The following is a 20,670-nucleotide window of genomic DNA, read 5'->3' on the forward strand; positions in this document are numbered from 1 at the left end:
CACCTCCTCTTGGCTACGGGATATTCCATTACTTTTGTGCATTACTGGTCTTCCGACAAACCGTGAGCCGGGGTGTAATAAGAAAACTGATTGGTCTACGAGGACCAGCACAGGCATGATATCGCCTCATAATAATGTCGGAGGCAAAAGTGTCTTTTGTCGCTAGAAATTAAAGAAGTACAAGGATAAAAATGGCAGAATATTTGCATCTTCATAACACCAAACTTATCCATCCCTATATCGCCTCTGGTAGTGCGGCACCATTTGCACCATCCTGCTGTTGAACCGCACATTGACCTCGCATAACAATGTGAGGATTTCTCAATCGGCCGAATGAATTAGTTGAACGACTGAGCGTGATTCAATGACGGAGGTCTTACGGGGGTCAAAAGTGTACCTGGCACCTGTCCTATTGGGTTTGCAACATCTGAGCCCACTTCATTGGGGAGTCGTGCGGTCAATGGACTGTGGGGGCAGGGCTCACGCGGCGTTAACACGTAACCTATCCGTGCTGTGACCATATGATGAAGAAGAGAATGGTGATGGCTTGATCACGATATCGGCCGTCCATACCTCCAGTAGGTATACCGGGCGTCCCGAAAAACGTTGACTCTATGAGGCTTCAATGCTTGTAGATATTTTGATTATTTATTTTTCTCATTATAGGTATACCTTTTATGTCTTATATCTTGATATCGTAACTATTTTGAGTTGATTATTTCAACAGCAGATAACCTAAAATTCAAACATCTTACCTGCATAAACTAGTCTGGTTTGGCTATACTTCTTCTCTTTTGAATGCATTGGAAGCAAAAAGCTGTATCATTCTACGGATACTTTTCGCAGTACCTAATGAACTTTTAAAATCTGCGGTGCAAGTTGTTTTGATGGCATCCTTCTAGCTGCAAATTACTTTGTTCGTTTCCATGAGACCTAATATGTTTGCAAAGGGCTCGACATATGTGTGGGTCGTTTGTATATCGCTTCTTGGGTCCAGGTTGTTTGCAACCGATCTGATTTTTTAAAATAGTCTGCAGCATATAGGTACGCGTGTGCATTAAACTGCAAACGGCCCTTGCCCCTTTTCATGAAGGCACAAAACCCTTGGCACCTGTTTGATCGACATTCGACATTTCGACAATCGACAACCAGCAACTGACACCAAACGGATCAAACGAATCAAACGGGCGCCCAATGTTTCATCGTGGAAGGGGTGTGTTATTCATCTTTCCTGGTAGCTTTTCATATCATTGCAATTTTTGTTATATTTTATTTTGCGCGTCCCAAACGTTTTCCATTTCCATATTTCCATATTATTTCTATATTTCGATGAGCTCGCTGGTTTAACAACGACTTTAACTCCACGCACTTTACCATCGCGCTCCGAAAAGCCACCCGCCCCCTGCTGCGCATCACCTTCAAAAGCTCTTGTTGTTATCCGATCTTTGTCACCTCTGTCGTTTCCTCGCTTATTCCGCGTCCGGACCGTCGTGGCACATGTCTCACCAGAAGCGGGCAGGTCGACGCGGGGCGCCGTCCTGGGGTCGGGGGTCAGCGGGTAGAGGTCGGTCGCCCGGACGGCGCAGCCAGAGATGATTGCAAAACGTCCCCGGCGCCCGAGCGCCTGCCGGGGGCCGCCGACCGCCGCGGGCTTACATATAGACCCCCGGTCGGCGGCGGGCCGCCTCAGTGCGGCGTCCAGGGAGCAGCAGACATGAAGGTACGACCCAGAGGAGGAGGGGGTGATGGGATGGGAGGGATGATATGTGGGGTATCTTGGATATGTGTTTGGATAATTATTTGGATAAAAACTATGATGTTTTGATAACTGTTCTTTTCACCGAACCATAGGTGATTTTAGGCATATTTAGCTGATAATTATAATGGCATGTGTTTATTTTCAATTATCAACGATGCCATATTTTGTTGAAATCAGATATATTATTTGATTTGATAGGACCTCTCCACATAAATCATTCATTATTTGTCTATCATATGACTAAGGTTGTATTTGTAGGAACAGATGGCCTGGAACGTATATGTCGCTCGTAAAACCGCGTGCTCATCAATCAGATCGGAATGCAAGACATTCTCAGCATCCCTTACCCTCGAGTTGACGGCTTCCTCCCTCATTGCAGTCAATATTGTTGGTAGCAGCACTGGCGTTGGTGTCGGCTTCGCCACAATATGACGCCTACAGTGAATCCGACTCGTACGAGGTGAGTGCAATCGAGTCAGCATTTGGTGGAACAGCTCCAGTGAGTGCACTAAGATAAACGGTCTATGACTTGCATTATTATTATTTTTTAGAAAGCTAGATAACCAAGCCGATCATCACGGACCCTTTATCCCGCACCCCACGGGGGGAGGCTATTCATAGCCCCCTTCCCGTTTTCTGCAATAACTTCCAAACCGCTTGACGTATCGACGCCAAACTTTCAGTACCTTCGGCTGCACCAATTTGACACCTTGTGTCAAAATAGCCGTTTTCACGGACGGCCATCTGGTACACATTTAGTGCACATATGGTGCAGATTAGGTGCAGATTTGATTTGGTCAAATTAGGTTCAGTGCGTCAGGTGTCTCTTAGCCCGCGCCCTGATGGGGGGCATTTTGGCCCCCATGTGGTTTTTCTTGAATAGCGAGAAGCGCCGCCAAATTTTGGGTACCTTACCGGGCATCACTTTGACACCTTCACACAAAATTTCAAGTCACAGGTCACCGCGGGTCAGGAGTTATTGAGGTCAAACTGAGGTCATGGTCGAGTAAAAATGAGCAAAAAACATGACATCTTGAAACGCTCACCAATTCTACAGTTAACAAGCAATTTTTAAGTTCTTTATGTGGTTGTATAGAAAAAAGACGACGCTACAAAACTGCTATCTCGTATTTTCGAAATATTGGGATTTTAACCCCCAAAAATAAAAAAAATGATTTTTTTAGAAAAACTCAAAAACTTTCCAATTTTTTTCAAATTTCGAAAAAACGGAATATATGTGATAATCCCTTATCTCTTCGATATACATACCAAATTTTACATCAATACCTCTTTTTTGGCCAAGTTATAGCGAAAAAACTTAAAAATTGATGACTTTAAATTTGTGAACTCAGTTTTTAGCAATTCTGGACCACGTAGCGCAAAACGGAGACCACCATTAAACTCCCCGTGACGAGCTGCATCGAATCGATACCACCCATTTTATGCAAAAATATCAACTTTGAAAGTTGACCTAATTTGACCTCACCTTGACCTGACCTTGACCTGACCTTCACCAAAACATAATCTCAACTGACCCCAAGGGCTGCCTGTCCCACATAATCGCATTTTGCGTATAAATGGACCATAAAACATGCATCACATGATATTTTTAATTTGTGACCCTCAGTGACCTGACCTCTGTGACCTGACCTGGTATCAGTGACCTCAAATAGCAAAATATGTGTTTGACGAACATTTCCCTATCGATTATTTTCAATGAAATGCATTTTACTCGATTTTACAACGCATTTCTTGAAATGCTTGTAAACGGTGAAAATTCGACCTTTGACCTGACCTATGACGTCATTGGTTTGACTGAGGTCAATGAAATAGGGTCACAAGGTAGTTCCCCGTTGGGGCTATCCAACGCCGTTTGCCGCTTGTCACTTTGTTGCGTGGTTCTCGAGATCTTAGGGGGGGGGCAAAATGCCCCCCCCCCCATCAGACCGCGTTGCTCGGCAGACCGCATCAGGGCGCGGGTTAATGAAAGATGACGCATTCATGCATTTAGAGTAGGTCGGGTCCGGTCATGTCAGGTCAACCAGGCAGCGTCCCGCCGGCTATCCAAAGTAATTGCTAGCCATCACTGACAGCTTCGCAACATATGTTGCATAGGCACTGGAGCTGGTTTTCAAACGTTCAAATGTTTGCTAAGTCCGAAGACGGGTAAACAACTAACTCTAAAAAGTTGCAAACCTAAAAAAAAAATAACCGATGTCATCTAGAATTTAAAGTACCGAGACCTGACCTTCACGTGACCTTGCTATCCTATAATGCATGGGGAAAACACAATGCCAATCGATACGCTTCTGATCAAGAAAAAGACTGAAAACGCACCGCTGAAGTGCTGGTAACCGTCGAATAGCTATTCCGGCCTGACATGGTCTCAAGAAAAAGACCTCAAGTCGAAGGTCATGTGAATCAGGGTCATACAGCTTTCAGGGAAGATGTGGAAACTGGGCATCTCGAGAGTACTGGAACAAACGTCTCGATCCGTTGCCCTTTAATTGAGCTGCCGCCTGCCCCATAAGTGCGAGTGTTCTATGAATAAAACGACGTTCGAACGAGTTCCCGACGTTATTAGTCCCGACGTTCGAACGAGTTCGGCTCGTTAGTCAAAAAGAGTTAAATTCAACCGACAAATAAAATAATGTCAATTTCATCCATGTGTGCTTGGATCTTATCAATCAATCCCTTCACCTCATCATTTGGAGTGCTTCTCCCATATGAAAAAAAAAATGTTGGGAACTTGCAAGGCTGAACTTTTGTAAGTTTGTAAGCTCAAGCAAATATGACACCTATTTAATAAAAATGCACATATCAGCTATGTTTGACACAGAAAACGTTATATATCGTCAGCCGGTAACCAAATAGACCCATCACTCAGCATCACGAGCTATAAATCTGTGAACGGCCTCAGAGTCCCCACCTCCCCATTCCGTTTATCTGATCGAGTGCACTCTAATCTGCTCTGTCATTACCATTAGCTGCTCACGACTCCAGTGCACTAATACCCTACATCTCTCACCGTATAACTAATGAACTCGAACTGTGTCACGGGCGGGTTCCCTGCTGGCCGATGGTCAACAGTCGGCGGGGGCCTGCGGCGACCCACGGGCAGGAAATTATAACCTGACGGGGTGTGCATGCAGTAGAGCTATCAGCTATGAGCTATCCTTCCTATATGACGGCCATATCTCGTGGGAGGGGCTGAGCATCTCTGGATCAGCGCCAGGACTTTGTGGGCTGTAACTGACCGCCGCCGCTGCGGGCGACTGTCTCAGTTCTGGGTCGGGGTCACAGCAGGACAACTAGGACAGGAACCAGGCGGGGCCGTGGGGACGAATGGGGGCGGAAACCGAGCCGGAGCCGGACAATAGCTGACGGAAACAGAACAGCCACCATGTCGGCCGGTGAAACGGGAATCGGTGACGCTTTTCTTTCTGTCTCTGAATCCTGATATCTCACTGTCACTGAATCCACGATAAGGGCTTAGCCCCAGGATTCTGACACATGCATCTGATACTGACACAGACAGCTGACATTGACCCTGGTCTCGCCAGCGGGTCCCGTACCCCGGGGCACCCAGCCGCCCCGATAATCCGATTCCGGCCCCTGTCGCGCCGCACCTCACCTCGCTGCTCTGGCCCCGTTATAATCTGTCCATGAGCTATCGCTCGGAGCTCGGAGCCGCCCACTGGCGGCGCGTGCAGCGGCCAGGTATCGACAGGTGGCCTGATCAGAGGACGCTGGGGAACTGGGCCAGCATTGCGACACACGGCTCACATACATACCGAGCGAGGACTGCCGCGCCGGAGACGCCCGCGGAGGTCATTACCACACGATAATGCGTAAATCGACCTCGGTGGGCACAACCAATCATCGCGATAGTCTTGGTAAACGGTTAGGAGGAGGCGCGGCCTCCATTAGTGGTCTAAAGTTTCGTTTATTTGTCTCCCACGCTGAAATGAGGTATCGGTAGCCCACGACAGAGATAAAAACTTACTATACATATCAAACGGTTCGTTCTAGCTGAATGCCAGGCCGAGGGGCAGCAGTCATGTTCATTGGCATACCTAAATGCGGATTCTAAATGCTGATGTAGGTCGTTTTACATGAAAATCATTTATAATTAGACATCACGAAAGCTATGGATTTGTATATAATAATGCTTGCATAATGCGCGTCAGTAACACTAAATGATGCGAAGCGTTATATGTACAGCCCACCGCTAAAGTAACGTAGGGTTTTACCAATCTCAACGGTTGGCTTTGACCGGCGATTGTCTAATGCGGAGTGATCGAAAAGAAGATGTCAATAGCTAAAGTTGCAGCTGCAAGGGTGGCGATACATATAAGCTACATTCAAAGTTTCATTGTAGTCTGGCTAATCGTTGCTAAGCTTCAGAAGCAGAACATACCCATGACTGAAACCCCTCATTACTTCTGCTGTGGACTGTACACTTTTGTGCAGTACACACGCATATGTTAATGTAGTTTGTCTTCATTGACGAGTCGCCGTCCGTTCTGCCCTCAGCCGTTCGACCCTCCGAAGTACGAGTTCGAGTATTCGGTGAAGGACGCCGCCTCTGTGAACGACTACGGCCAGCGCGAGGAGCGCGACGGCCCCAGCACGGCCGGCTCTTACGAGGTGCGTCTGCCCGACACCAGGCTCCAGCGGGTCGTCTACACCGTCGACGGCGACTCTGGCTTCATCGCCGACGTCGAGTTCGACGGGGAGGCGCAGCACCCGGCCGAGTTCGGCTCGTCGGCGGGGGGCAGCGGGTACGCCGCTCCCGCCCAGAGCTACACACCGAGCTACCCGGAGCCCGCCAGACCGGCGTACGAGCCGGCCGAGCCTGCGGCGACCTACAGACCTGCGCCGAGCCCGCCCAAAGTCAGCTACCGCCCCGCGCCGAGCCCGCCGAGGACGTCGTACCGCCCCGCTCCCAGCCCGCCCAAAGAGGGCTACCGCCCGACCACCACCACCCCGAAACCAACCTACCGTCCCGCTACCAGCCCGCCCAGAGTGAGCTACCGTCCCACTCCCAGCGCCCCCAAAACGAGCTATGGCCCAGCTCCGAGCCCACCGAAAACGACGTACCGTCCGGCTCCCAGCCCACCGAAAGTGAGCTACCGTCCCACCGCGAGCCCGGCAAAAACGAGCTACCGTCCCGCACCGACCCAGGCAGCGATCGAGTACTCCCCGACCTCCGAGCCCACCACCACCACCACCACAGAGCCATCTGTGTACGGAAACAAGAAGCTCAAGTTCGCGCGCGTGCCGTCGGACGTGTACGACAAGCCGCTGTTCCGGTCTGACTACGAGCGGGCGGTGGGCAGCCGCGGCGGCGGCAGCCGAAAGAAGAAGCAGCCGGCGCCGGCACGCTACGGCCCCAGTGCCGTGCTCATCGGGTCTGACGACGATCGGTACCTGGTGCCGGGCACACCTGGCCTACAGAAGCTGCTGGCGGCGCCGTGGGTGTCCTACAAGAAGGCGGTCGACTCGTACCTAGCCAAGGAGGACCTGGCCGACGACGGCGAGGGTGCCGGGAAGGTGACGTACGCGGGCGGTCGGGACGGCGACCATCCGGCGGAGGACTCGCACGGAGCGGCCAGCAGCGCGGTGCCGTTCGGCGCCCGGATCTCACAGAATTAGGCCGACGCGGGAGGCGAGACTGCGCTGACTATATGATCAGTCAGTGGAATCGGAGGGCGGCTGGCGGTCCCGCTGAGAATTATCCGACCCCTTGCTGCCGCTGCTCGAGCATACGGGGTTCTTCGCTCCCTAGAGGCTTGTCCAATCATAGTACAACGTTGGCTTGAATCCAACACAACTCGCTAAAACGAAATGCTCAAAAACTTCGCTTGATTGTCTTCCCGGGTATGCCTACTTCATGGTTGGCGTGATCAGAGCGATAAAATGTAGGTATTATTTTTTCTAATCACGGTGCTGAGCTAAGGTATCCATTGTTTCATCATTGATGATTCGTTATTTATGACTGAACGAAGAACTCGGGTAGTGGGTCAGCTGCCATATGACAGCGAAGCTTGCGTCATTTATATTTATTATTGAGTGAGTAGGAACATGACGTGAATTTCTGTAGGTATGATGTCGAATGGACGATATACTCTATAGTAAAGTCGAAAGTGTGCAGGGTGACTGGCTCAGAATGTTTATTAATGACTTGGTGCTTTCGTTTTTGCTGGTTCTCTGAACGTATGATTGCTACCATTATGTGTACAATACAGAGTATTAAAGAAATATTTATCACACCCGTATATCTTCGAGCCAGACAGGTGAATAACTATTATCCTGACATTTACGATTTACCTACAACGGAATTACTAAAATGATGACCCGCAGACGACGAGGATCATATCAATTCATGGCCGTCCTCGCTGCAACACTTTAAAAAAGTGTAGCATTTGGGGTACTAACGGCTTCTACTCGCAGCACTTTTAGCGTCAAAAGAGTCCTACGACGTACTTACAAAGAAACATGGCGAGCTACTATTGTGCTAATGATATGTAAGAAGGGCGTGGAGTGGATGCTATAATACATAGGGGCATACTAAACGGATCGCTGGTGGCGCTTATTGTATTTGTCCTCTCGATAAAACGAGTTCAGTTTATTGAAAAACATTGATCGGCCAGTACTTATGACGCCGTGATGGACACTATAAGTAAGTACATGCGGCAGTGGTAAGCATGCACTTACCTCCCATGTGTTGTCTTCATTGTCCATTCATGCTAGTCTGATATTTTTCTCAGTAGAAACTCGTCATCAACAGGCATCCATATGTCCATCACCAAATGCAATACGGAGTACGGACAAGGACAAAAGGGCTTACTCCCGCGCTGAAGTTGTAGCATTTAAATGTTTAGATTTTAGGGAACCGACAGACCGTCAGAGTGGCATCGATCTCACTCAGAACCATGTCAGTGACTCTTCTCAATCGTCAGTCATGTGTGCAGTGTCATCGTAATTCGTTACGCCCCAATAGTGACATGGACATCGACCCATACAGTATCGTTAAAAAGAAAGCATGGTAGTCACGAACCGTGAAAACGGTAATTGACACTGAGTCGGCAGGCAGTCACTGGAGCGGTAGAAATTACTGGGTCGCCCGACAGGACAGGTAACACGGCGCAGAACGGCCACCTGAACGGCCGCTGCTGCGTGGAAAGTGAGGAAAGTGAGAACTGTGGAACCCTGTTATCAAATGTGGCGGATCCTAGGCAAAAGGTCAACGGTGTTTTTATCTTTACTTAAATTTATTTAACTTTAAAATTCGTAGATGTTTAGCCGGCCTTGGAATAGCCCTATAGGTTTTAGCGCAACTGACCTAGCCGCTATTGAGATATAAAAAGCAAGCGTTGAGTTCTACTTCAACGGCGGTGCATCTCCTAGTGGACACGCTCACTCAAAAGGCCAAGTTTGAGCGCAGTTGCTCAGTCATTTCGGAGGGATTGTAAATGAAATAATTCTGGAATGGGGCTATCTGAAGCAGAATACCGCTTGATGATCGGTCGAGCATGTTACCGAGATATTGTATGTATGTATGTATGTATGTATGTATTGACGATCAAGAGCAATCCACAATCGGCGTGGCGATTACACTCCAGACTATATAGGTATGAATAACGACAGGGGCCATCCCCAATCCTCCATACGACTGTCGACTCATTACAGGGGTGGAGGTTGCATATTTTTATATTGGGGTGGAGGGTGTTGCACGTGGAACTCCACCACTCGTACTTCGAAAAGTGCAACACCAATGCCGGCTCATGCAGCCCCAACTTCTTCAGTCCCTCATCCCCTTATCTTGTAGCGCCCAAGGCCCTAAATGTAGCGCCATTCATTTAGGAACCACCCCTCAGTGTGCTCTGCTTCTCAGGTATGTAAGTACAATTTGTACATACCTAGTGTGAACCTCAGATTAGGCTCTGTCTCTTAGGTAGGCGCCGCCCTTTGAGCAAATAGGTTCCCCCGCTAGATTCGGTTCGTGCCGCCCCTCTGTCAGATAGGTGCCGCCCTCCATTCGGTAAAGTTCGCTCCTCGCACTAATAGATGCCGCCCCCGGCCAGAGATGTGCCGCCCTTCGACCAAGTATGTGCCACTCCTACATACCGCCCTTTGCCTTGATAGGTGCTCTCTTCGGCCAGAATAGGTGCCGCCCTAAGGCCAGGCATATGGGCCCGCCGCTCGTCCTGCAATGTGCCGCCCTTATGTAAATCGGGTAGATGCAGCCCCTCGACCGGACAGGTGCCGCCGCTAGACAATTGGACGGATCATTTTGGACGGCATATTACGTGGTGAGTGAACCATGTATCCATTGCCTCCATTGGACATTTGTAAAGTGCTGCTTTTGCATTTGACGCCGGCCCCTGGCGACACTGTCACGGGTTCCATGTTCCATTTATGCGGAAGGACATGACACCATAACTACCTGCCGAAACCCAAACGCGCGGCCGAGAGGATGGGGTAGGTTTGTTTGACGAAGACGCATTCATCGACTCGACAATGTAGGTACAGCCCATCGCTAAAATAATGTATGGGTAAAGTAAAGTAATGTAGTAACCAATCTCAACGGTTGGCTTTGACTGGCGATTGTTTAATGCGGAGTGATCGGAAAGAAGATGTCAATAGCTAAAGTTGCAGCTGCAAGGGTGACGATACATATAAGCTACATTCAAAGTTTCATTGTAGTCTGGCTAATCGTTCCTAAGCTTCAGAAGCAGAACATACCCATGACTGAAACCCCACATTACTTCTGCTGTGGACTGTACATAGTGTCACCTTTCCAGCATAACATGATAGACGTTTTCACGACGGCCATCAGGTACACATTTGGTGCACATTTGGTGCAGATTATGTGCAGATTTGGTCAAATTTGGTTCAGTGTATCTCTTAGTAGCTATATGCTAGGGTTGCACTAATGTATGCCCGCTTTGTCATATTATCAGAGAGTATCATCGATTAAAACACTGAAATAAATTCATAAAATGAAGATATTTGCTGTAAAAGAGATTAGGTACAGATTTGGTCAAATTAGGTGCATTCGCCGGATAGCCCGTCGTGAAAACGGCTTATGTTTTTCCTTGTCATATTTTTCGAGTAGGTAGACGGTGAGACACAAAGAAGATCCCAAAATACTGCGTGGAAGAGCCATCGCCGAACTGCATCTTAGACAACAGCCAAAGTCGCTTGGTGGCGCAAAATACGCAGGTTCTTTCCTTATAGTAGGACATAGTTCATTGTTATGCTTCATTTAATTCTCAATTATTCGGCCCTGCGGCTTGGGAAAGCAAACTTGTAAATGTTTAAACCGCGCCCCACGGGGGGGGGGGCTATTCATAGCCCCCCTCCCGATTTTCTGCAATAACTGCCAAACCGCTTAACGTATCGACGCCAAACTTTCAGTACCTTCGGCTATATCTATTTGACACCTTGTGTCAAAATATGAACTTCGTAGCTTCCATAGGTCGGCCGGAAATGACGTCAGAGTGACGTCATGTTCGGCCGATTTTGACGCAAAACATTGAACCACGGCAATCGCTCCCAAAAGCTCAGTTTTTAAGCTAGATCCATTTTTTTTGCATGAGAGGACTCAGAATAGACTGCGCTATTAAACTGCCAGCTCGGATTTTCAAAAATTCTGAAAATGATATAGGTATAATAAAATTCAAAATTTATATTTTTATATTTTTCCAAAAGCTTTTTGACTTTTCGAAAAACCGGAATAGGTATTTGTGATAGAACACATGCTTATGACTTACTCTTGCAAGTTTTAGCCAAATATCTTCAAAATTGGCCAAGTTCTATTTATTGCAAAAAATCACAATTATATATACATTTTTCCAATCACTTTTTCAGCACGTATTTGACATCGTATACCAATATAAATGGCACCATCGTGTTCCTAAGCTCAAACTGCATCCAATAGACACCTTTTTGGTTGAAAAAAAAAAATCAACTTCAAAATTTGACCTTTTTGACCTGAAAGTGACCTGACCTAAGCAAAATTCAACTCAAAATGACCTCGAACGAGACAAACGACATCAAATTTGAAATCTATGGACTAAATGGACCATAAAACATGTGTCACGTGACCGACGCATGATATAATATTTCTGTGACCTGTGATGACCTGACCCTGACCTGAAAATCAAAGTACAAGTTTGGTGCATCTAAAGCATCTGTTCACGAGTGTGTAAACCAAAAATGAGCCTGATCTGACTTGTAAGACGGCGGCCAGAGCCCAAAATGTGAACAAGCCAAAATGCTAATAGTTTTTACTTTGACCTGAACTGTGACGTCATCGGTGACCTCGAGGTCAATGAAATTTTCGCTCGACAGTTTTCCGGGACTATCAGACGCCGTTTGAATTTTGAAGATGTAGGCATTTACGATTTAACTAATCAAGTAATATGGCTTAGGTAAATGAATTCGTTGAGCACAAAAGTACAATCTATGACAAAGTTTATTGCATAATGCATACATAATAAGTTTCGTCGTCAAGTCATAAATTTACGTACAATAACAACGACACACAATAATAGGCATCACAAAGCTATAAACTCGTTTAACTGCGCCTCTAAGCACATCTGCTGCCTCTAGGCTGCGTGAGCTCTGCATCGAACCATTCCCACGCAAGGACGACCTCTTTCTGTCCTAACTGACCCATTATCTACCCGAGCATTCTAATGAGAAGATATGTACAGACGTCAAGTGCGGCGGTGCTACACTGAGTGGTCAGGTGCACCGTCTCGTTCAGATCAGATTCAGCCGTTTGGGCTCACCGAGCAGGGTGCCCGCAGCCTCGCGCGCTCTGGGTCGGGTCACCGGCAGTAGCTGGAGTCGCAGCAGCAGCTGCAGACAGCCCTCGGCTGCCGGCAGCTGGTACAACTTCTGGAGGCTCGAGCTGCCAGCGCCGGGCTGGTCCTTCTCCAGCACGGCGACAACCGCACTGCAGCGGCGCAGCTCGCGGCGAAACTCGCCCACCGAGCCGAGCCGGAGCTGCGGCAGCTCAGCCTCGCCACCCAGCTCCTGGAGCTGGATCAGCAGGGAGCTCAGGTCGGCGTCACTCCAGGGCCGATCACCGTACCGGGACAGCGCCGCAGCCGAGCTGTCCGAGCTCAGCTCGTGCAGCAGGCGACTGGTGGACACCACCTCCCTGTCAGCCGGCACCCGCTCCGTCTGCTGTGCTCCGAGCTTCAGCAGCGAGCTCTCCGTCGGCGATCTCACGGCCTCGTCAGATCGACGGGTTGGCTGCGCGGTCATCCAGAACGCTCGGCCCACCCGAACGGCAGCCGGGGTGGGCGTCAGCACCCTCCCGGTGACGTTTTTCCACGGCGGCGGGGTATTTCCCCCAGACTGAGTGCCTGATGCAGAGCGGCGGGAGCGAGCGTCACCTTCGCAACGACGCTCGATCTTGCCCCTCTCGTTGTGCACCACTGCGGGAAGACCGGTGCCGGCGCCGGCGGCTGGTGGAGAGGGGCGCTGCCGTTGGACGACAGACCCCGCCGCTGAGATGCACACGCAGCTGAAGAGGACGGAGCCGAGAGACAGGAGCAGCACAGAACGCGCCGGGATCCGCCGGTTCCGCTGCCGGTAGCCGCTGATGAGAGCGAGCATGACCGGCACGACGCTGACCTTTACAATGTACTCGGCTGCCGAATCACCCTGAGAAGTGAGCACTGGAGGTCGGGAACGCTGGTCTCGGCAGATGCCGGAGTGCATCTGAAAAGAAGAATAAATAAGTGAATTATTACTTCTGTTGAGTCGTAAGGTTATATGGATTTGTTTTCCGTCATAGTTTATGTCACTCAGTTGGGACAGGGGTATTGTTCCGTTTAACCTTCCAGGCGGGGGTGGGGGCATTTTCCCACTTAGTTTTTTTTCGATATATCTCCAGAACCGCTGCGCCGATCGTCACCAATCTTGCAGTACCCTCCCGGGAAAAGGTTTTACACATTGTGACCAATTTTTTTCCAAAGACTATGATAGCTGTAGCTTGGCCGCTAATGACGTCGGAGTGACGTCATCTTCTGCCATTTTCGATCCAAAATAAGTTTTGCGGGAGGAGCTGTCAGGCTTACAGCTTTAGAGATACATAAAAAATGTTTCAAGCATGAACGGTGTAGAATTTACAGGGCTATAACAATGCCATCTCGGTTTTTTGAAATTTTGGATTTTGACCCCCAAAAATAAAAAAGTATTTTCTTTTTAATTTAATAGCAAAAAAATGAATTTCGAAAAAATGAAATATACGTGATAGTTCCTACCACCTATCCATATACTAAATTTGAGATCGATACCTCTTTTTTGGCCAAGTTATAGCGGAAAAAACTATTCAAAATTGATGACGTCAAATTTTCAAACTCAATTTTTAGCAAGTTTAGACTACGTAGCGCAAAAAAGAACGCCATTAGACTTGCCGTGACGAGGTGCATCGAATCAATACCCACTTTAAGCAAAATATCAACTTTGAAATCGGACCTTTTTTAACCTGACATTGACCTGTCTACCAGAAAGTGAATTAAACTGTACCTGATGGTTTTATAACCAGCACCATTGAGCTGGAAATGAAAAATTGGTCATAAAACATGCTTCGCACAACCCTAGTGAAGTTGGGTTCATGTGCTGACCCTTGTTGACCTGACCTATGACCTGACCTGGTATTATCAGTGACCTCCAATAGCACCATATGTAAGCACATAGGCAACTTAGGCCCTATCGCTGATTTTCGACAAAATGCATTTTACTCGATGCTATAGCGCATTCCCTAGAAGACCCGTGACCGGCGAAACATTTTATCTTTGACCTGACCTGTGACGTCATCAATGACCCCGTGGTCAAATAAAGTTGGAGCTCCCTAAACAAATTTGACAGCGCTATCGAACGCCGTTGAGATTTTACGGATCCGTCGAGTAGTTTCGGAGATACGGGGGGAGGAATGTCCCCCCCCCCCCCGCGCGGAAAGTGGCAGGGAGACCCACCGCTGGGTTTAGCTTGTCACTGACGACTTTACCATCGAACCCTGATATTTGTGATTTGCAGGTGCAGGTGTTATTATTATCCCGCGCCCCACTGGGAGGGGGGGGCTATTTATAGCCCCCCCCTCCCGTTTTTCTGCAATAACTTCCAAACCGCTTGACGGATCGACGCCAAACTTTCAGCACCTTCGGCTGCATCAATTTGACACCTTGTGTCAAAATTTGAACTTCGTAGCTACCATAGGTCGGCCGGAAATGACGTAAGAGTGACGTCATGTTCGTCCGATTTCGACGCAAAACATTGAACCACGGCAATCGCTCCCAAGAGCTCAGTTTTTAAGCTAGATCCAATTTCTTTGCATGAAAGGACTCAAAATTGACCGCGCTATCAAACTGTTATCTCGGATTTTCAAAATTTTGAAAATTTCGAAAATTCTATATAATAATATTCAAAATTTATATTTTTATATTTTTTTTCAAAACGTTTTTGACTTTTCGAAAAAACCGGAATATATGTGACAGAACGCATGATTATGACTAACTCTAGCAAGTTTTAGCTAAATATCTTCAAAAATAGCCAAGTTATACGCATTATTGCAAAAAAATTAACAATTATTAATTTTTCAAATCAATTTTTCAGTGCGTATTTGACATCGTACACCAATATAAATGGCACCATCGTGCTCCTGAGCTCAAACTGCATCCAACAGACACCTTTTTTGTTGAAAAATTTTAACTTCAAAATTTGACCTTTTTTGACCTGAAAGTGACCTGACCTAAGCTAAATTCGACTCAAAATGACCTCGAATGACACAGACGACATCAAATTTGAAATCTATGGCCTAAATGGACCATAAAACATGTGTCACGTGACCGACGCATGATATAATATTTTCGTGACCTGTGATGACCTGACCCTGACCTGAAAATCAAAGTACAAGTTTGGTACCCTCAAGGTATCTAGAGCATCTGTTCACGAGTGTGGAAACCAAAAATGAGCCTGATCTGACTTGTAAGACGGCGGCCAGAGCCCAAAATGTGAACAAGCCAAAATGCTAATAATTTTTACTTTGACCTGACCTGTGACGTCATCGGTGACCTCGAGGTCAATGAAATTAGGTTTCGCTCGACAGTTTTTCCGGGGCTATCAGACACCGTTTGAATTTTGACGATCGGCCCAGTAGTTTTGGAGTTAGGAGGGGGGGGGGCTATGAATAGCCCCCCCCCCCCCCAGTAGGGCGTGTTATACACAGACCCCAGTGGGGCGCGGGTTATCTATCGGTGCCAGCTATTGCGTCAGTCACCCCGTTATTTTGCAAGCTTATGTCAGGTGCCGTTGTAGTTTCTAGGACGAATGACGGCGTCCTTTGTCCGCCGCCATAATTTAGGTAGAAAACCTACCCAGCAGGGCTGCAGATCGGCTCTGTGGGTCATCGCCACCCACGGTCCGGTCATAATAGTCGCCTTACACCTATTGTACGGAAACGGTTCATTGCTGGAGCAGACTGCGGCGCCGGTGTAATGACGGCCTAACCAGCGGCCAAAGACAGCAGGAAGTCTGTGTGCCGCGGACGGAGCGAGCCATTGTCCGGCAGGGGGGTCGAGCTGCGGCGTACCACCACCTCGGCCGTTGGACTAATGGCCCCGGGCTGCCTGGGTGAAATATGAATAGACACGTGAAGTCCGTGTGGCTGGCATTACAGCACGTCCGCGAGCAGCTTTATCCGACCTGAAAATCGCGTTTGGTGTAAGCGAACGGAGTGCTCGGAACCTCCGTACGGCGATTACGGCAATTTTACACCGCGCTTTTTTCGACACTTGACACTTGACACGAAAGATACATATGAGTAGAATAAGGAATTGTTATTGCACCATCAAAATAGACACTGATGGCATAGACGACAGGAACACCGTAGTAACTGCCAACTGGTAATCTTGGTGTTGATATGAAAATACGGGCCATGATATTCATAGGCCATAGCACCTGTTTGCTTAGTTTTCGAGAAAGTAGCTCCCCTCTACTGCAATATGAGCCTTACTAAAAGCCACAATATCTTCAACATGGAGCTGGTCTAGGGAAGCCAGCTCGGCAAGAGAATACTGAGTTCTCAACAACCGGGACTTCTTTCACAAATCATTACGCAATACGCATTTATGAGCGCTAGAATTCATGCCGTCAATATGGCGGTATATGAAGGGAATCCACTTCAACAAATAATTTGTATGCTTATGTGATTCGGCAATAAGCATTGTTTTGAAATGGAAGGTGGACCACTCACGGCTTTTCCTAGTCTTCTATATGTGCACCGCTTATCTTTGGGGATACCGCAACTAAAAATGCTTCTACCTCATTTCTGTTAAACGGGATCAGGCCCCAAGTATAGCTACTTTCATAGTCATACCTTACTAGAAACACGAGTATTAGTTGTTCGTACGGTAACCCTGATAGCCCTGGTCCGACAAAGAAGGCGAAAGCTACAGACAAAAGAAACGAAAGCCAAATGCCAAATGAAACGAAAGCCAAATGCTTCCATAAATCTGGTCACGGTTCGCATCGTTCGACCAGCCCCAGATGTCTTACCGCCTAAGTCCTTTTCAGCTGCTCTGCCTGGTGTTAGAGCCAGAATTAGGTAATCCAGCTCTCACTTCCATAGCAGAACGGCCGCTGTATCTTTCAGAGAGCATTTAGGCGCGGCTGTTTGGAGCTCGATAATACTCGATTTGACGGTGAATGGCCGAAAGGGACATGTGCACGCTGCTCACAGGCGTTCACAGTTCGCACCACGCCCAGCCTCGCCACGCCTCCGTCGGTTTCTTCCCACTCCCTATTCCTCTCAGTGAGTGGGAAATGGAATCGGCGAGCAAGTCGACCAGATGGCACACAGCCGATGTGCAGCGATAACTTTCCCAGCCATTGACAAATTGATGAAGGTGACGTCGACTACTGTTCGATTTCTACTGCGCTTCGCCTGACTGTGATTAATAGCTCTTAATCCGGCCGGACCCGGGAGTAAGCCCCATCACCGTGCACCGTTGCCGTTTTTCGCTTCCACTTTCTAACTCCGTGCTGAAAATCTAACGGAATGGCCCCATATACCATACATGACTTCATATACGATCAACCTTCACTTCCTTGAGGTTTGTTTTGCTGTTGGGCAGCTGTGAGGTCATGTGACGTCATCAAAGGTCACCAAAGGTTTTTGGCCAATAACTCCGTACAGGAACAAGATATAGACGCGTGGATGGTCTCATTGTGTTCAGCTCGTCAAGACGCATCGAATGATATACATGATGACCTCGAGGTCACGTGACCTGAGGTCAACCTTTGACCTTGACCTTTCGAGGTCAACATATATATCATTCGATGCGGATTGACGAGAGGATCACGATGATGCCCTTAGTTTGTTCCTATCTTGACTAATTCGAAAGTTATTCGAGAAAAAACCCTCTCCATATCTAGCGCCGCCATTTTGACTTTTTCGACCCCTGTGACGTCATCTTTGACCTGACCTGAAAATGACCTCAGTAAAAATTGTAGATCTTGACCGTGCGTATCCGATGCCGTTTACCGCTTGTCGCTATCTTGCTTCGTTCTCGAGATCTCAGGGGGGCGGTCATCCGCCCCCCCCCCCGTCGGTGCGAAGTTGGCGCAGACCCCCGTCGGTGCGCGGGTTAATATTTAAGTAAAAGTGTATAAATTGAGCTCAATGTTGAGCATGACCTTCACCTTGACCTAGAACTATGAGCACATCGTCAGATTCCTCTAATTGCTTGAGCTTCTTTCGTTTCCAGCCAGCTTTGCCCAATTGCATGCACCCTACCGTTCTCTGCAGAGAACGGTGGCCCTCGCGGGCCCGGCGAAAGGGGGGGGGGGTCGTTTTCGCCCCCTGGCGAATATTGGCGATAGCTACCGAGCGCTTATGAAACAGGAAAACAAAACTTTCAGTACCTTTTCCCCATCAATTTGAAATCTTCTGGCGCAAAAAATGACCTAGCCCCCTTGATGATGTCACAGGGTTGATTTTTCTAGACCTTTGCACAGCAATTTTCGGCGCCAGAGACGTGAACCTCAGAGAGCTGCCAAAAATAGAGTTTTAGATATAAAGACAAATTACGAGCACGGGTTTGTAGCGTTTGACCTACGGAAAAATAGGAAAATAGTTTTAGTGACCTGAGTTCAGAGGTCAGGCCAACGACCCCGAGCTGGGGTTTTAGTTTATTTTCGTAAATAACTTATACAAAAATGGTTTTAGAGTTACGGCAATGGTACCAACGCATTTTTCTTATCAAGCCGAGTCGAATGACATACATTTTGTTTGGAAAAGGTCCAGTTTCATGCTGACCTAATGTGACCTCGAATGACCTTTGCTTGACCTTGACACATGAAAGGTCGTATATGATAGATTCGTAGGCGCTGATCACGAATATGGCATACATTTTGCTCTAAGCGTTTAATTATAGCCTCAGGAAGGCACAATTATTTTGATGGTTAGGCTGACTTGAATCAGTGAAATAGCTTCTAGCAAGGATGCTCCCGTGACCTTGACCTTGGGGCAGCTTTGTATCGTGAGATGAACCACAAATAGGGGCCTGGTAAGCTTAAAAAAAACATTTCAAGCTCTCTTGGAATCTGGTATACAAGATATACGAAAGAGTGCAACGTTGGAGGTCAATTGTGAGCCTGACCTTGACGTTGATCTTGAATGTTGGGCGCATAATCGGAATCCTCAGTTTCTTTTCTTTCGTTTGACACCCATTTTTGCCGGTTTTATGCATCCTGCCGTCCCTTGAAACACTTACTTTGATATCACTACACATAGGTATGCCGGTTTTTGCCTTTGACCTTGACCTCTGCGGCTCTAACCTTGAAGCCTGGCCAGAGGTAAAAAAGAAAATGTGCGTTAGAATGGTCTCGTCATAGACATCTGTACCTCTGTCATAGACCCGGTGTACAGAGGTTTATGGTCTCGTAAAGACCTTTCATTTGGTACCAAATTTGTTTCCTTAGCTCCCTTATTTACGGAGTTAGACGGGGAGGGGGGGGGGCGAAAACGCCCCTCCCCTGGCTGCGGTGGTTGGGATTACCCCCCGGGCCCGGCCGGCTGGAGCACATATATAGCTGGAGACCACGACACATGTGCTGGTTTTACCTTTAACTCTGAGCTCTTACCTTAAAATTGACCTAAGGTCATAAATGGTTGGTGGTTTAGAGTCGTCACGTGGAGATCTTTCGTTTGGTACACTTTTGTTTCCGAAACTGTTTTATTAACGGTGCTAGACAGGGGGTGAAAATCCCCCCAGGGCTGCGGTGTTTGGGGTTACCGCCCCCCCTCCGGCCGACTGGGGTAAATAGGACTGTCCCTGTTACTTTAACATGATCTGTATGTTAAAACATGGTGTTAGCTACCCACACATTTGTTAGGTAATGCCGACCTCAAATTAACCAGTGAATTGGAACGTATCCAACCGGTCGTCAAATGCTAAGTTTGCATATGCACATGGTAATGCACGATTTCTTCATGGGCGATGTTAATCATTCATGATACTCTACAAGTTCCCGAGCTATCGTCTAAAAGCCGTCGCACAAATGTCAATCACTCTGCTCGCTCCTCACCTCACACTGGAGGTAGGACACTCACCGGGACCGTGCAGCCGCCGAAAGGACCCGATCGCCACTGGTCCTTCTCGCGCGATATCGCCTCGGACACTGTCGACGCGCACCGCTTCACAAGTGTCCCCGCTGGTCCTCAGTGCGTCATGCCGTGTGTCGGCCGTGGATGGGGAGCAGCCGAACCGTGACGGGTCGGCCGGGCGAATCCAGCCAGCCCGCGAGCCGGCCAAGCCGCGCCCGACCAGCCATTAGCCCGGCAGGCGGTGGGCCTCCCGGCCACCTTCCGCGCGGTGGGGGGG

The 20,670-nt window shown here is 48.2% G+C and overlaps 2 protein-coding genes across 2 annotated transcripts; one reads left to right on the forward strand and one right to left on the reverse strand.

Annotated features, from left to right (window-relative positions):
* Nucleotides 1-1,505: 1,505 nt before the first annotated feature.
* LOC122380791 (extensin-like) lies at nucleotides 1,506-8,025 on the forward strand. The gene is made up of 3 exons (XM_043364261.1): nucleotides 1,506-1,720; nucleotides 2,139-2,219; nucleotides 6,296-8,025. The coding sequence occupies exons 1-3, from the start codon at nucleotides 1,715-1,717 to the stop codon at nucleotides 7,415-7,417; spliced, it is 1,209 nt and encodes a 402-aa protein (XP_043220196.1). The 5' UTR covers nucleotides 1,506-1,714; the 3' UTR covers nucleotides 7,418-8,025.
* Nucleotides 8,026-12,228: 4,203 nt separating this feature from the next.
* On the reverse strand, nucleotides 12,229-20,493 carry LOC122380792. Its single transcript, XM_043364262.1, has 2 exons — nucleotides 20,400-20,493; nucleotides 12,229-13,504 (listed from the first exon to the last, which is right to left on the reverse strand). The coding sequence occupies exon 2, from the start codon at nucleotides 13,502-13,504 to the stop codon at nucleotides 12,536-12,538; it is 969 nt and encodes a 322-aa protein (XP_043220197.1). The 5' UTR covers nucleotides 20,400-20,493; the 3' UTR covers nucleotides 12,229-12,535.
* Nucleotides 20,494-20,670: the final 177 nt, after the last annotated feature.

The sequence above is a fragment of the Amphibalanus amphitrite genome, unplaced genomic scaffold, assembly GCF_019059575.1.
Source record: "Amphibalanus amphitrite isolate SeventyFive unplaced genomic scaffold, NRLGWU_Aamphi_draft 000106F_arrow, whole genome shotgun sequence".
Classification (NCBI taxonomy): domain Eukaryota; kingdom Metazoa; phylum Arthropoda; class Thecostraca; order Balanomorpha; family Balanidae; genus Amphibalanus; species Amphibalanus amphitrite.

Excerpts from the sequence above, each read along its gene's own strand:
- LOC122380792 (XM_043364262.1), bottom strand. The coding sequence starts at position 13,504 with ATGCACTCCGGCATCTGCCGAGACCAGCGTTCCCGACCTCCAGTGCTC.
- LOC122380791 (XM_043364261.1), top strand. Across the intron at positions 2,220-6,295 it reads GTGAATCCGACTCGTACGAG|CCGTTCGACCCTCCGAAGTA; the intron begins GTGAGTGCAATC and ends TTCTGCCCTCAG.